Here is a 17,366-nt window from a genome sequence, read left to right as displayed (position 1 = left end):
AAAAATCATAACTGAAAACTTTCATTGAGTATTGTGCATATGGGAGGTGAGACAATCTTCTATTGTTTGTAAATCCAATAACAATACCAAGGAGCCATTAAGTAAGACATTTGGTAAATGTTTATTCATGTATGAAATATAATACAGTGTTCTATTTGTGATTCGCATAAGCTTCCTCAGTGTTTGAAAGTCTGGAGCAGACGATCTGAGACTTTATGCAGCTGGTATTTTGCTCTCAACATGGAAGCATTTGGAGCCTGTCACCTTTATATTTCCAGCAAGATGCACAAGTCCTTCAAGCATCATTTGATATTATTTAATAGAGTGATAATATTTATGTGCATCACACAGAACACATAGCAATAGGACAGGTTAATAGATTAACGTGTGAAGTCACATTATAGTCACCAAACTGCCTCAGAAATATATTAGAATGGATGCTGGCCACAGGCAATATCAAGGTTGCTGAGGTACACCCCAGGCATCATTTTAAAAGCCTGCTTTGTAATAAGCAGAGGTAGTGAAGGCGTTAAATCATGGTTTACTACTGCATGGCTTACTTAACTCACAGTCTTACCATCTCTGGGGCTAGGCTCGGAAATCAATTTCACACATGGCTGCTATCAGCATTCTTTGAGCTATTAAGACGAAAGCACTTTCTCCTCTTTTTAATAAAACCAAGTTCACTTTTATCTCCCTGCTCTTTGACTTCTGGTCCGGCCTTGCCTTTCCGTGTCCTCTGTGTTGAATAGCCTGCTGACTCTACTCTGCGGGCCTTTCACTTCAAGCCTTTTGGTTAATCTACACCCCTGTGCCCACTTCCTCAACACCCCTGAATTCCATCCTGTGGTACATACAGTCTGGCTTCTGCCCACTTCTTGACTGACTAGGATCCCCTGCCACTCATCTGGATCCTGTCATTCACCACATCCTCTGACCTTCCTCACATCCTGCTGTGCAATATGCTCTCTGGCAGCCACAGCCTGCCTGTCCCTCCCTCTGATTCTTCTTACTCATCCTTACTGGTAAATGCTGGAATCTCTGAAGGGTTTTCCCAGTATCGCCTCCCCCCCACACCCCCTATCCCCCACCCCATTGTCTGATACTCCTCTTGACCTTTTCCCTTTCTCCAGGACTCTCTTGTATTTGCTGATGATTTACCAATCTCTAGGACATTATTCCACTCATTCAAATAAATGCCTTGTTAATACTTTCGCTTAACATTTCTAGATCCAAAAAAATATTTGGGGCTCCAATCCTTTTGTAGCCTGCTCCCTAACATCAATAGAGAATGCCCCTTCCTTCAAGTCTCCTTCATCTGCCCATAACACAGACCTATGTATTCACACTCAGATATTCCATTTCCCTCTGCTGTGTGTTCTCCTTAACAGGGTGCCTCCTTCTGCCTCCCTCCCACTCCTCCAATTAGTACCCTAAAGGAGCTCTTCTTACTGTTGACATGACTTATAGCTGGTTTTCCAGACTGCTCATGACCTTGGCCAGGCTAGTGCCTCTGCAGTGTGGCTATGTGTGCCCAGATACTCTAAGGAAGAAAGCTGTGGGTGAGGAGGCAATGGTGGTGTCGCATAGAGCCTTGAGTTCCAACTGAGGGATTGAGCTTAGAGTGAGGCACAGCCAGAGCCAGTAAAGGCATTCGTGTGGACCATGATGTGCTTGGGTTTCATAGTCTTCAGTGTACTTTTACTCTTTGTTTGAAGCTCACAGTACCCCTATGGGCACTAAAAGTATATGGACATTTTGGAAAAAGAAGAGGACAGAAAGTTGTTGCCAAAGGAATAAGTGAGGAATTAATCTTACAATCATTTCAATAACAGATAAGAGCAACTTAGACTCCCTGTCTGATTAAATGAGATACGGCTCGGTAAGAGTTAGTCATCCAGATCGGAATTAAGTTCAGCTGCCCAAGGAAAGCCATCGAGCATCCAAAATATTGAATCTGACACAGTGGCCATTGAGAAAAAAAAAAAAAGGAAAACAAAAGGTTTAAATGACAAGTATATGCAGAAGACCAGAGGCCTCGGTGTGCCTGATTTGTTTCTTCAAGTCAGACTGGCCAAGCTCTAATTTCTATCTTGTACCAATGTTTTGTTCTCTCCGTGGACTCTATTCTTTTTAATAAAACATTTACCTGTTCAAATGAGTAGTTTTGCTATTATACTTAGATTTCACAAGAGGGCAAGTACTGCTGTTTTCTGTGCACGCTGTTACACTGAGGGTAGTCATCTTCACACTATGCACACTATGTACTGCCCTTCTGTCTGATGTGCATCCCTACCACTTATATACCTAGTCCATTCCCACCCACTAAATAGGCTACTGGAACTGGCACATGGCCACTGTTGTAGGCCATGAGGCTCATGGAGTTGTAGAGTTGAAGAGGGGAATTACAAAGATTCCTCAGTGTTGAAACCATTCTCCTAGGACGGGAAGGCATTGTCCATCTTTTCAACTTTCTTTAGAGCAATCTGTTGTTGGTGGTGGAGTTTTGGTTTGTTTTTAAAGCCTGGCTACACATTTGAATTAGCTACACACTTGAATTACTTGGGATCTCTATCTGAGCTTGTCATCAAACCAACAGGAACTGAATTTCTTGGTTGAGGTGGGGATGGGGGGTGACAGCAGATGGCCAGACATGTTCAATCCAGAGTTCTCAAGGGGCTTTGATAAAGGAGAGAGCTGAGAACCTTGAATGAGGCAGGCATTTATAAGCAGATTCAAATGAGAACTTTCTTGAGCTAACCTTCATTTTTTCTTTGGTCTTATGCTTCCTGGTCTCAGTGGGCCCCAGAGCCCCTCCTCCAAGTGAAAGAATAAATATTTTTTGATTCTCATTCCTACTCTCTGAGCTTGACGGGGAAGCTGCTGTTAGTAAGCAAAGCTACTGTCTGTCTGGAATTAAGGGAAACATAAGAGGGTAGTTCTGAGAATGAGATAAACATGTTTCAGCATCTAGGGTGGGAAAATAACAACTACTGTTGTTGTCTGGGTGCTTGCTACCCATGTAAGATCCTGTGCTAACTATGTTGTGTCAGTCATTTTATTTTCCTTTGTTATGATTTTGGATGTGGATGATGCTGTTGACACCCATGGAATGGGCAAAGACCCCGGGGCACAGAAAATTGTAGAAAAGTTATCACAGTCAGTCCAAATCAGGAAATCTAGCTCAAGACGTCTTGTTCAGGAACTGTCAGAGTTGGCGTATTTGGGGATCACATGGATTGCTTACAAATCAACCACACCAAGGTATTCTTAAGTATAGCAAGTTCCTGGAAGATTTGGAAGTAAAGAAACAACAACCACTGCACTATTACTAGCCTGCAGATAGGGAAACTGAGGCACACAGAGACTATGAGATAGTTAAAGGGCTTTGACCTTTATAGGGAAGAGAATGAGCTTCCATAAGTTCTAAGTAGAGACTTTCCATTGTTTTAGATAAAGAGAGAGGGGCAATAAATAAATACATAAATTCATAAATAAAAAAATCTGTACCAAAGGAAGGTACAGAGAAGCAATGGGAAGGCTACATGATTGTATCTCTGTGCTGGAACCTTTGTTTCTTATCAGTTAGATATTGGAAAAATCCAGAAATAGTACTCTATCAGATGGAAGATGCCAAAAGTTGAAGTCACACTATTATTTTATTTATAATTTTATTTATAATATCATTATTTATTTTATTTATAATATTATTATTTTTAAAAGAAATGCCACCTATTAAACTATGACCTGCTATCAATTATAAGTACATCAAAATTTCCAAAGTCAGGGGAAAAAAAAAAACTGTGTATCTTAAGATCGATGAAATACGGTACAAGCTGTGAACTCTCATGAACTTGGTTTAGAAACTGTGGAAATCACTCAGCATGTTGGGGAGGCGCCTGCCAAAAGAGGCCAAAACACAGCTCAAACGACGTGGAACATAATCTGTAGCGCATATTTTAATATGATTTGTTTGCAATAAGAATTGAATACACAGAAATTCACACCACCTTTAGGTTTTCTTATCAGTGAAATAGGTGGGACCAGCACTATCTAGCACAGATAAACATGGGTCCAAAAGAAATCACATTTTTCCTCTTTGCTAAAGTTGGAGAGATGTTTATGCTGTTGAAGTCAATTTTGAGGAAGAAAGGAGGAAAGCAAAAGGGGTAGATGTCCAAAATTATTATGAAAAAGGAACCATATGATTTTAAACATAAATACCTGTTTGATGCTCTTGCCAGGAAAGTCCATGTTACGAGGCAAGGCCAATGTAGAATCAGCTTTGTACTAAAGCTGTATGGATAGCTTTGTATACAACAGAGACTATTTGCTCATAATGAGGAGATGGAGAACAATACCGGAGGACTCCATTGTCTGACTCATTAACAATCTGACTCCTTACTAGTCAGTTTCACAAAACTACTTATATTACATGTATTGCAAGCTTCTCTCTAAAATTTGTGACTTTTCCCATCACATTTCATATAAATGAAATCTCGAAGTTTACAATTTTGTACTAAAAATGGTTTCTCTTCTAATGACCACAATGGGTATTCATCATAGCAGATAGACCCTCAGTCTACATCTTTTTAGGAGATCCAGCTGTTTGTCAAGGTAACCCCACATGTGGAACCCAGATTAAATGGTGTGAGGATATTGAGAAGGGGGGCAAAGGCACTTGCTGATATCTTGGAAAGATTTATGACTGGGACATGAATCTGGAAAGCTTAATAGGTTCTTTTGGTGAGGGAATAGGCAAGTTAATGACCAAACACGAGGAAACGCTGTAGCCTTGGGTTGCAATAATCAGCAGAAGGTACAAAAATGGATTTCCTTAGGCTGGCTTTGACGAGTTTATCGACAGAGAGTAGAGGGATCAGTCTGAAACCATGGGAATCTCTTCAGAGAGAATGGTTCCATATTTACACTTCCCAGGAAAATTCTTTCAGGGTATGGATATATTTGTTTCTGTAAAATGCTTTCCATAGTTTTGAAAAGAATAATCCTGTAATTAGCTCACAATCTTTAATAAGGAGTGAATAATATTTAATTATTCACTCTTGCACACGTTACATCCCAGAAGTCCTAGGCACCTACCTGGTGCCAGGCTCTGGTTCTTATATCAGCAGTGGGACCTGAGCCCTTGTACCTAAAAGGAGCTCTAGAGACCCCATGGGTAAGTTTCCTACCAACGGTTCTATAGTCTTCTAGGGGGACAACTTCTTTTGGACATTACTGTTTTTGCTTCTGTTGGATTCCTGGTGTTTCACCAGGAGATGGGTATGAATATAACTTCTAGGCTCCTCTTTGTCTTCTTCATTCCATGTGGCCACCACAACTGTCTTTCTAAAACAATAACTGTAGTTCTTGCTCCTGCTCATGGCCTGCAAGGCACACTGTGGCCTGATTGTTCTCTATGCCAGGATCCATTCACTGTCTCCTGAACTCATCCTTCTTCTTTGTCCTTGTAGGGTCTCTGCTGAGCATGCCCTCCCCACTCTCTACTTGGCCTGGCTTCAGTGAGGATGCTGCTTTCGTAGGAGAGAGCCTGGAACCCTCAGGTAGTAAATGGCAGTATCCTTTCTGTTTTTGTCTTCTTTTGACTCAAGGAGAGAGACAGGAATGGAACAGACCAGGCCATTGCAAAGTTTTTGCTGATACACAGAATAATGAGAAAATAGTAAGAACCCAAGTTACTTGGTCAAAAATCCTGTGTTTGGCTTTTTGTTTGTTTGTTTTTCTTTTGAAAATTTACACCTGAACTTTTGGCTTTTCAAGTGACTTTCAATATATTTCCTGAATGAAAAACAAACAAACAAATAAACAAATTGGTAGAATTGGAACACGAATGAACCCCATGTATATTAGAACTGGTCTGTACTATTACCAGACCTTGTCCAGCTGAAAAACCTCCCCAGTTTTCTGGCCTGTGATTCCCCAAGGCTGTTATGAGGAGGAGGTAGATTTCAAATGAGGTGTTTCTTTTGTTTGTTTGTTTGTTTGTTTGTTTGTTTGTTTTTGAGACAGGGTTTCTCTGTATAGCTCTGGCTGTCCTGCAACTCACTCTGTAGACCAGAGTGGCCTCGAATTCAGAAATCTGCCTGCCTCTGTCTCCCAAGTGTGGAGATTAAAGGCGTGCGCCACCACCGCCTGGCCTACAAATGAGGTGTTTCTTACATTGATTCGACCATACTCTTTAGTATTAACTCTATGTTGTATAACAAATCAATGATATTTCATATAATATACTTTATTAATATCTGTAGGTAGAGAATAAAAAAAATTATGTCCATTTTCTTTACTCCCCTCCTTCCTGCAACTGTCTCTTAATCGTTTTTGAAATTTCAGTGGCCTATGAAATGTAAAATTCTGCACATCGCTTCTTTAAATTACAACTGTTAAAGGCATAAACTACTAAACTTTTCTTCCCTTTTTATTTTAGATTCTGTAGTCTGGGTGGGGATTCAGCTCAGTGGTAAAGTGCCTGCTATGAAATGGATAAAGTCCTGGGGTCAGTCCCCAGCACTGAAGAAAAGATCCTGCAGCCTGTAGGTTGTTTGAGCCTCATCCAGCTGAAGTTAGTAAGCTTCTTGAGGGAAGATCACAGCTAGTGGCATCCCATACTCTTCTGACTAGCCTTCTGTTTGCTTGAATGAGGGGTTAGTTTAAAGGTTTCATTTCTTTAGCATAGCCCTAAGATGGAAAAGACAGGTGTTTATGTATCAAATAAACACAGAGACAGCATAATACACTCGTTAATCTTAGGTTTCAGTATTGCTATTAAAAAAAAAAAAAGAACTTCAGGGGGAAAAAAGGAGAAACTCAGAAAATGACCTTAAATATAAATCTTTAGAGACTTAGAGTTTTTCTAGCACATTCCTTCTTGAATCACTATAAATAATGAATTAATATGTCTATTTCTTTAGGCAGAGACACCCTTACATCAGCAATAGTTAAATATACAGTTTAAAGAAAATAATATCATGACAGCAACATAAAACCAATGGAAAGCAGTGGCCAGTTAATTCCTGTCTCGCCCACCACCCCTATCCCCAATCCTTTCTGATATTACATGTAGAAAGACCCACTTTTTATACCATGTCTGCTTTGTTTAACACAACCTACCCAGCACCAAACATAGTACTGAGACATAGCTGACCCTGGAATTACACAGTCTCACATTGATTCAAGGACGGCAGCCAATTCTTAGAGACCTACTATATACAAGACCCTTAGGAAGTTAACTTTTATATACAGGTCAGCCAATTACTCACATTTGTTGATTTGAAAGCAAGAGAAATGACACTTGACTACTGTGACACAGCCTGTCACCTGGACATTTGTAAACCTACAATAATCCTTGAGTTTTAACTCAAGATTGTTGCTCAGCAGCTTCAGTGGCTACAAGGTCACAATACTCCAACACCCCCCCCACCCCCCACCTCTAATTAAGAAGAGTTCTAGGCTTCTAGAAAGAATTCAATGGAAAGAGTAAGCCAAAGGAAGAGAACCTGGATTCTATGGCTGTCCCTACTTAAGAGACATTGCTGATAGATGGGACTCAGATTTCCCAATCAACACTTTGCATTTTAAATTCAATTATTTGTCAAACAAAAAAATGCAATGATGGACAATTGCTTCACTTATCCACACAGCAAACTTACATTAAGTACCTATTTAAATAAAATTCTGCTTGCTGTGTGTGTGTGTGTGTGTGTGTGTGTGTGTGTGTGTTGGATATGATGACACCAAATTCTTACCTCCAAAGGGGTCCCCATCATTGGAGGCCACATTCATTCTGTTACAGGGTGCAAGATCGGGCAGTCTACATGCTATCAAGCTCCTTCTGTAATGGTAAATTCAAAGCATGCTTGTCATCTGAGGTGAAGCCCAAAGCAAGGCCTCAAGGACCAATGGTTAGAACAGCTCTAATGAAAGAGTAGGACATTTCTTCCAAGCTCTCTTCAGAATCTCACTCCAGAACCAGAACCATGGGCACTCTGATTGTTTCCATTACCCTTTTCGTTTCTGGTTCTGCTGACAAAGTTCAATATTTACACAATACATGTACAGACTTCCAGTGGTGGCTGGGATTATAGCCTACAAAATAGGTTGGGAAATCAGATACCCAACCATACCTCTCTATAAGAATGAAGTGAGGTATATTTATTTTATTGGACAGTTTGAAATTATTATAGGTTGCTGACAATTTCCTGTCTCATTTCTTTTATGCTCTTGGAATTTAGGTCAGGATGTCTTGGGTTATCACACTCCTTTGTTCTAACATTTATACCAGTAAACCAAAGTAATGTAAAGAAAGTCCCGGGGTGGGCGAGGGGATGAAGGGAAAATACTCAAAACCTTAGGAGGAGGATGGCAGAAGCTTTGGAAAAAAATCTGAAAAGGCAATGAAGATGAAGATGGAAAGTCTGTGAAAATTAATGTAGTGTAGAATTGGCGAGTGTATCACTCATTTCTTTAAATAAATAGAAGAAAGAACCCACTTAGGAGGTGCACCCAAATAATTCACAGGTGGCGAAACTATTAGAGTCCTACAATTTCTTGCTTCAGAACTAAAATAAATCCATATTAGAAATAACATATGCCTTACACAAAAGATTTTCTGTTGGTCCATTGCTTTCAGATATCTTCCTTTGATACACAAGCTCACTTAGCTCTCATTATAAATTATTTTAAGAAGACTTTAGGTGAAACTCTAAAGACCATGAGAGGTACTAGGTACTATAGTACATATATATTTCAAATGGAGTGTGTTTGGTCTTGCACAGATTTTTACATATAGATCTGCTAGTAGGATATAGGCAAGTTGGAAGGCTATAGCCAGGCATCATGGAGCTCCTGGGATAGTGGGACACATACTGTGTCCCCACATGTTTACATTTGTGATCATCGACCACATAGAATGATCACACTTACAATAATAACAACTCTTGTCCCTTTGTTTGTTTTGGGACAGGGTCTCTTGTGCTGTCATTCTCCTTTCTTAGTTTCCCAGTTGGGCCATCATAGTCAACCACGTGTGGCCAAAGATTTACTTTGAACCAAGATTTTTCTTAAAGAACTAATCTTAATTATTAAATTGTTCCAATGTAGTTTCTTATACAAAGTATTGTTCATCTTGTGTTTGTTTGTTTTGTTTTCTTTTGTTTTTTTGTTTTTTTCGAGACAGGGTTTCTCTGTGTAGCCTTGGCTGTCCTGGAACTCTGTAGACCAGGCTGGCCTCGAACTCAGAAATCCACCTGCCTCTGCCTCCCAAGTGCTGGGATTAAAGGTGTGCACCACCAATTCCCAGCCAAAGTATTGTTCTTAACTACAATACTTCTGAAAATCACTTATGTTTGGAGACAGATGATTTTTGATGTCATTTGTAAAGATAGCATGTTCACAGTGTGAGGGAAGCTATAATTTATTCACACATAGGTATTAAGGTTTAATGAATCTAAGTAGTTGTAGGTGGTATATTTGCAAACAAGCCAGTTTGGAGGGCAGCTGAAAAATCACAAGGTCCATTTCAGAAATGTTGTCCATGGAAACATTGTTTTTTAAAGGTAAAATGAATATTCCAAAGATAATAAGGTATCCAACAGGCTTCTGAGCTATTTATTATAGGTTCTATGTCTTATTCTATCTTCTAACTTTTCCCTCCTGCTAATGGCTTTTGCTTTTGCATTAAGTAAATGTCAAAAAGTAAACGACTTTTGTCTGGATATTCTTAATCACCTGACATATGACAGCACTTTTATGTCTACAAAGGAGAAGAAAAAAACGCAAACACTTAAGTATGAAATGGTGGCTTTTGCTCTCTCAGCATCTTAGAGAGCTAGGTGTGATGGCAAGGCACAAGAGTTCAGAGAGAAGTGGAGGAAAGGGTCTGGTTAGGGTTCCAGGGTCAGTGTTATAGCACAATCTTCACACTGATATGTGAGCTTCTCCATAAAAGCTTGCCTGTTATCATTCGATTGTGGTTTGAATATCCCCAGGGTCTGCTGTGCCTGGAGGTTTGCATCTTAGGTGGAAGAACTAGATAACGATACAGATCCTTAAGAGATGGAGCTGCTAGAGGGAGACCTCAAGGTCTCTGTAGGGAAGCAGTCTGGAGAAACTGGACTGCAGACTCTATGTCTGCGTCTGCTCTCACATGTAAACTTCTCTTCATGAATTCTTGCCATTGGTATCTGTGCCAGGAGGTGAGGCAACCCTCTCCACAGAGCCTGTGAAATGCCAGTTGGACTTTCAGCCTCCAGAACTACGAACTAAAGAAACTTCCGACTATTAGCTGCCTCCGGTATTTTGATATGGTGATAGAAAGTGCTGAATATTGCTCCAAGAAAAAAGAAAAATAAGTCGAAGACAATTTGAGATCAGGTATACTCAGTAAGAGGGGTTTGTAAGAGGGGTTTTTTTTTTTTGGTTGTTTTTTGGTTTGGGGTTTGTTTGTTTGTTTGTTTGTTTTGTTATTTTTCCCCTGTTGTGAACTTTTCCTTGCCTTTGGGAGTCTGCTTTTCTCTTTGTCAGTTGTTCAGTTTTTGATTTTTCTGATACTCTGTCACTGGAGTAACTGGAGTGTTAAGGCTTAGACTTTACTTCTTGGTGCCTTTTTCATCCCCTTGGCCTTGCTGTGGATCTGAGTGGCTCTCTAGCTGTAGTTTAGTTGTCTGATGCAATGCGATGGAGGAGATCTCAGATGACTGGCTACGAACCTCTATTGCTTCCCTTGTTCCTTTATGCAGCCATGGGTTCTATGGTTGAAATGCTGAGCTGTTTTTCCTGCTTTCCTGGAATGAAGACACCCCCCAGCTACTCAACACACTCAGAGTGTGCAGCAAACAACCAACTATAAAGATTAAACCACCATTAGGATGATGTGGCGTCTTCTTATTTTTCTTTTTCCATATAATAAATGGAAAGAGGTATTAGCACTTACAAGTGTGCACTAGAATGCATAAAATCTAAATTTGAAGCATATGTTATTTATAAAGGTTTTGAGCATGTAACACATTTCCACAAATTTTAGGATTTTCACATAACAAAGGCTATTTCCCATATTTAAATGAACATTCTCAGCGAAGGTTCATGAGGGTTGGAAGGGAGTGGTAAGCTTCAGTCATCTGGAGACCCAGGCCACTGGGTAGCCTCGGCATCCTAAACGTTTCAAAGGTCTATGCTAGATCCTCTACCTTTAGTGAGCAGGTAAAGAGAGTGCTTTGTTCTTGGAGGACCAGCTGAGATGGGTCAGACCCAAACCTTCCATCTGACACTTTTAACCATACTGACCAGAACTCAAATTGACTAGCACAGTCAGGCTGCCAGGAGGACTAGGAGATAAAGCTTATTTCAGTGCCCAATAGTATAAAGAAATGGGTGAACTAAATAACTCGGGGTCTGCTAAAGCGAGAGTTTATAAGTACTTTATTTTGTGAAACTGTAGCTAAAATAAATACTGTGTTCTCCTAAGGACAAAGTTTGTGAAAGGAAATGTACTTAAGACCTTAATGGATAAAAAATATACATGAAGTATGCAAAATGATTCATTTTAATTGACAACAGCAAAAAGAATTACTGTTCAATTACTATTGACTGTGTGCCCCTACACATCTAAGACAGAAACACAACACAGATGTCTTCTTTTCTGAATTTATTAAATGCTTTTGACTTGGGCTTTCCTAAAACTGAAAGAGTGAAATGCTTTGTATTGAAACTGAGTGTCCACAGTTTGCTCCCCTCCTTGTAGGTAGGATTTCTTGCTGAGTCACTCTTACCTACTTGTTTCAATCACTCAATGAGATTCTGGTATCAGTAGGAGGAGTATACATCAGACATTCTGATGTTCCTCCACAGATTTATAGGGCAGGCAGCGTACAGATATCCAAATCAAATAGAAGAAATACAAAGACAGAAATAGATGCACAGTAAAGCAAGAACTACAAAGCCACGCTAAAAATTTTAGACAAAACAATGAAGTATAATTTTAACAACTCTGACTATGACTTGGTGCTGAATATAAATATATGTATATATATTATATATATCTTATATAATATAACATATTAATATAACAATTATATATATGTATATATATATAAAATTTGGTAGGATTTGGGGTGGAAATATTTAAGCACAGAAATTATTTATTCTAAAAAAGTTTATGATTAATTATTGAGATATCTATTTCTTTCACCAAACTAAGGAATAGTACTGAATATAGGAAAGAGTCAACTCAATTATAATAATTTCTGAGCTTCTTGGAAATAAAACTAATGAAAGGCCAAAGGTCACTCACTGTTGGCTATGGAGTAACCGCTGAGCAGCTTCTTGACATGGCTAGAAAACTTTTAACTAACTAACTGCCTTCCATGCTGGGTGCTTTGGCCAGCAAAGTCAAAACAAAGTCAGAACAGTTAAGCTTTATTCGATGTGGGTTTTAATCTTGAAGTTCAGGAATTGGGGAGATTTAGTCATTTGTTTTTGAGCTCATGGAAAGAAGGGGTTGATAGCAACAGCTTACCCAGTTAGCAGGCAGGCTCCCCACACAGCTGTGCTGGCCTATTTCAATTAGGATCCTTTCAGACTTACATCACCTTGGTATGCCAGTCCTAAGCAGCTCATGAGCCAGGCCTGCCAATCAAGCCAAAATTCAACCACATGGTACAATTTTTATGATGTAGACAGAAAGGGACATGAGGTTGTCTCACTCTGGTCAAAACATGAAGCTGGAAGGCAGCTTTCTAAAGAAAACCAGCAAGGATGGCAAGACTGAGACTCAAGTCAGGCACGTTCTCCTCTGACTATCTCAGTGCACCCATGAATAGCTCAGTAGGTTATTCGCATTGACTCAAGGACCACTCTCACACAGAATGAGACTTGTGTCCTCATCCCGAGGAAGAGAGGTCACTATGAGGTCACTTGACTGGAGACACCTCAGAAACTGGACAGTGTATTTACCGAGGAAAGGGCAGAATGCAACTGGAATAATTGAATCCTAGAACGTGTCAGTGCTGGAAGCTGAGGCATACACAAATTGAAAGCAGAACTGCCATTTGACCAAAGAAACTGGACTGTGCACATGAAGTCAGAGGAGAGAAAAGCAAGACTCAGAGCCACCCTGGATGGAGCTTATCATTCCTTGTCTTAGTCAAGTTCACAAGTATGTCTCATCCCTATGTATAAAGGGAATGGTCTAGATGCTGTAATGGATATAAAACAAAACAAAACAAAACACCCATATTTTACAGTCATATAAAGTAAGCACGAATCCTTATGTTAACTTTAGTGATAAGAATGAACCTCTGTCACTGTTAATTCAGAAATTTGTTTCCCACATTCTTCACAGGCATTTATAGAGAGCACTGATATAATTGTTCATCATATAAAGGGAGAGACATGTACTCATTTTTGTAATCCCCCTATTTCCCAAAGTCTTTACTATCCATAGACTATTCCAAGGAAAAACTTCCCTAGTATAACAGGTTTCTTTTGTAGTTCACTGGTGACCACTACTGGACATTCTTCCCTCAGATAGCGTGCAGTGGTACACTGGGTCTCATGAAAAATGATGCTGTCATAGGCCTTGACATAAAAAATCATTAAGGATGGGTACCCAAGAAGACAAGAAATATCAGACAAGGAAAGTAATTTTTATAATAAAGGACATTATTCCTATGGACTTATAAGGAAAATCCCTAGCTTTGACTTTAAGATTGTATAGATATGAGAATATAAATAAGATTGTGAGTGAGTAGTTATTCAGAAGGGCTTGCACATGTGAACACATGGACATGTGTGTTCTCTCCCCCTTCTCTCTCTCTCTGTCTCTGTCTCTGTCTCTCTGTCTCTCTGTCTCTCTGTCTCTGTCTCTGTCTCTGTCTCTCTGTCTCTCTGTCTCTCTCTCTCTCTCTCTCTCTCTCTCTCTCTGTCTCTCTCTCTCCCTGTTTCTCTCTGTTTCTCTCTTCTGGAACAGGCCACAATCTGTTGTGATAAGGGATTTAACATTCATTCCACAGGCTAATGGTGCTTCACACCATCCAAGATAGATTCCCTGAGATAATAGTAGAGGAGAGCAGCAGAGGAGCTGAAGGGAACAGGCTATTGTGTTTGACTAGCTTCCATGTATAAATTAGTGTAGAGATGAAAAAGAAATTCAACAGAAAAACACATGTACTTTATTATAATTCCAAGAGTTACTCTTGCAACTCTCACAATGGTAGGGGAAGGAACTTACAACCACTTACAAGAAAGACAAAGCAAACCCAGGCTTGATTAAATGCGCCTCTGACAGGAAGAGATTCAAGTGTAGATGGACATAAGTGTCAATGGCCGGTCATGGGGCTTTGGCACTTTTCTTTTGATCTAAACAATTGAGACAAAAGAGACAAGGGTGGGAAGACTGGAGACGTTGAGTAATGTGTCTTAATATGACCTGAATAGCAAAATGAGATCTCTTGATCCGTCCATTGAGTACAGATGTCTTTGGTGACATGGCTGCTGTACAATAAAGTATGGACAGGAAGCTCAGATTGACACAGATCACACAGGGGCTCATTCTCCCTGGAATAATGCTCTAGGAGAAAAGGACTGTTGACAACAATTAAGGCTCCACAACATTCCTTATTTGTGTAATTCAAGAACCAAGTTCAGATGCAGATTATTTAGCTGTCAATAAAATGAAGGCTATTTTGATAAGGCATCAATTGAGCTTGCTACTCTACAGACAGGATGTGCGTCGTTAATTCTAATTCTAGACAAGACTCTTGTAATAGGTGAAAGAACGGTAGAAATAACAAATCCTCAAATTCAGTTTCTGGATCAAGCCTGAAAGTTGAGCTGATGATGTCACACTTCTGGTTCTAAGTCAACTACAGGTCAGGCTAAAGTTCGCTTTTTCTTAAACCAATAATACATTTTGGCTGCAAAGCTAAACAAGCATCTAATGACGAAGCCCAATGAGTGCCTGTCATATTACACACATATTTAAAGGCCTTTATGATCTATAAAGCTTATATATCTCCAATGAAGAATATGTCTTTAATGCTTGAGCACTTGATATCCACAGTATAAAGTACATAGAAACAATATACAGACTTCTCATCTGTAAAATGGGCTTAAAATTATCTTATTCACATGGCTATTGTGAAGAGTCACTAGAATGCTTTCCAAACAACTACTCTAGTGTTTGACACCTCCAGACATACCCCGTATGACAGCCATTACACTTCTTTTTTTGAGTATAACCGTCAAACTCGAAATCATGTAAGCATATGCATAAAACAAACCTTGGTGTGAGATTTTTTTTTTTTTTGCTAATTCCATCATATAATCATTGTATATTCAGACATATATTAAATCTTTTTAAAATAGACACATTTTTTTTAAGGTGAGTCTAATTAATTGCTCAGACACCTATATAAATATTCAAGATACCAAGAAGGAATGTAATGTATTTACCAAATGAATAGAGAATCAACCAGCTACTGAGGAAGAGTGTTGTTTAAGTATAATAAAATCATATTTCCACATGAAAATAACAGCCAGTAATATGAACTGGTAATTTGCTTTATGATGCAATTTAATGGAGAATAGCATACACTTTAAAACCAATCACAAAGAAGGAAAGATGAGATGAATTTAGTGATCTATGCAAGTCACAGATCCCATGTGGAAAAAGTGAGACACCTCTCTCGAACTGCTTGCTCCCCAGCCATAAAGCACACCTCAGACACTGTTCATTTCAGTCCTCTGTGAAACCAATGTCTAGTCTACTCTCCCTAACCCTTTACTTTCTGTTTAAATGGTCATGCATATTGAAACTACTTCTAATTGCAAAGCAGTATTCCAAGTTTAAAGCTACAGTGATGCAATTGGTTACAATATGACAGTGTAAGACATGGTTCCTGGGTGCCTGGTCACTGAACCCCACTGATCCTCCTGGAGTTTTCCAATTTGTAACAAATGGTTCCCTTCCCTTCATAAACATTCCAATGTCCATCAAACTTGTCAGAATCTAAGCAGAACAAAATATTCCTTCCCCATCAACAAAACAATGTGTCCTATATAATAGTTACGCTTTTACCTTTGTCTCCTCTTCTCTTCCTTCTGAAGAAGTTCTGGTTTGCCATAATTGTGACAGGAAGAGCTAGAGTCACGTTTCTTTGGAATCAGAGTGTGCACATTTTGGAATCAAACCTTCAGATGAGGTTTACTAAACTGCTTGCCCAGAACACTCTGGTTTAAAAGAAATGTGCATTGCTATTAATATTTTGAGTGTCGATTTTTTTGGACAGTATATGTTCATTTTCTGCCCATAAAACCAAGTATGAGTCACAATGGAACATTTACTTCAAGTCAAAAATGCAGTGTGTTCTGATGTTCAAGAGAAGAGCCTTATCACTGGGGCTGGAAATCAGCAGGACAAGAAGTCCAAGGATCTCCATCTGCCTTCAGAAGCAGATCTGAGATCAAAGACTTTAATCTTCAATTTATAAACATTAGCAGTAACTTGTATTCATAAATGTGTAGAGTAATTATGGGTTATAATCTGGGTTGATTGTAAACAGGGCTCTTGTTCGCTCCCTTTTCACTTGGTTCAAGAGTCTTTATGTATAGAGGAAAATAATTCACACAAGGCACTGGAGAACAAGAACCAAGCAAGCTCTTTGCCACCTATCCTTCAGAAAACCCAAGCCACCACAGTGAGTTTGATCTCAGGACATCTGTTCTCAGGACTCCACTCAAACACACAATTATTTATATAGTTCTCAACACATACTATCTGCAGTAGAATATCCTGAAGTTCAAGCCTCAGTAACAGTATCATTCACTAATTCTAAAAAAGTCTTTTATATTTGATTTTGCTGGGAAAGTTGGGGTTAAAGTTCTCAAAGAGTTGAGTTGTATTTTGTAAACCATGAAAATTCTTTTACCTGGAGTTTGAAGATCATACACAGACAGACAGAAGTACACACACACACACACACACACACACACACACACACACACACTCCAACAGCACCCAGACGAAGTGGCAATAGTAACGTATTGAAATGAAAAGGCATTTACCAGGAGTAGGAAAGCCAGAAAGAGCAGCGGTGTGCCAGGAGCTGCCCGACGGCAGCATTCCATACTTGGATCTTTGCCGGAATCCGAATCGGACACTGAATAAGCTGCTAAGTGCTCCTCTGCCCGCTGCTGTCACATCCAGTGCTGGGGCTCACACTCCAGCCCTGCCTATCAGCTTCCATCAGCCCCGCTCACATTTCCTGAGCGAGGGTGGGTGGGTGGATGGGTGGGGGGTAAGCTGAATGGAATCTCTCTAGAGCAGGCAGCCAGCCAATCAGACTCCTGCTAAT

At 39.6% G+C, this 17,366-nt stretch overlaps 1 protein-coding gene across 6 annotated transcripts in view; it reads right to left on the bottom strand.

Annotated features, from left to right (window-relative positions):
* Positions 1-17,366, bottom strand: part of Adamtsl1 (ADAMTS like 1) — an 895,122-nt gene that overhangs the window by 358,218 nt on the left and 519,538 nt on the right. For 3 of the 6 annotated variants that reach the window (XM_031377797.1, XM_031377798.1, XM_031377799.1), the window contains exon 1: positions 17,077-17,289. The exons of the other annotated variants lie outside the window; for them this stretch is intronic. In XM_031377797.1, the coding sequence (XP_031233657.1) occupies positions 17,077-17,139 (63 nt within the window). In that variant the 5' untranslated portion in view covers positions 17,140-17,289. Of the gene's footprint in view, positions 1-17,076; positions 17,290-17,366 lie in introns of those variants that run through there. 6 annotated transcript variants of the gene reach the window in all.

This window comes from Mastomys coucha, unplaced genomic scaffold (assembly GCF_008632895.1).
Source record: "Mastomys coucha isolate ucsf_1 unplaced genomic scaffold, UCSF_Mcou_1 pScaffold18, whole genome shotgun sequence".
NCBI classification, from domain to species: Eukaryota; Metazoa; Chordata; class Mammalia; order Rodentia; family Muridae; genus Mastomys; species Mastomys coucha.
This window is presented reverse-complemented; position numbering and strand designations above follow the sequence as displayed.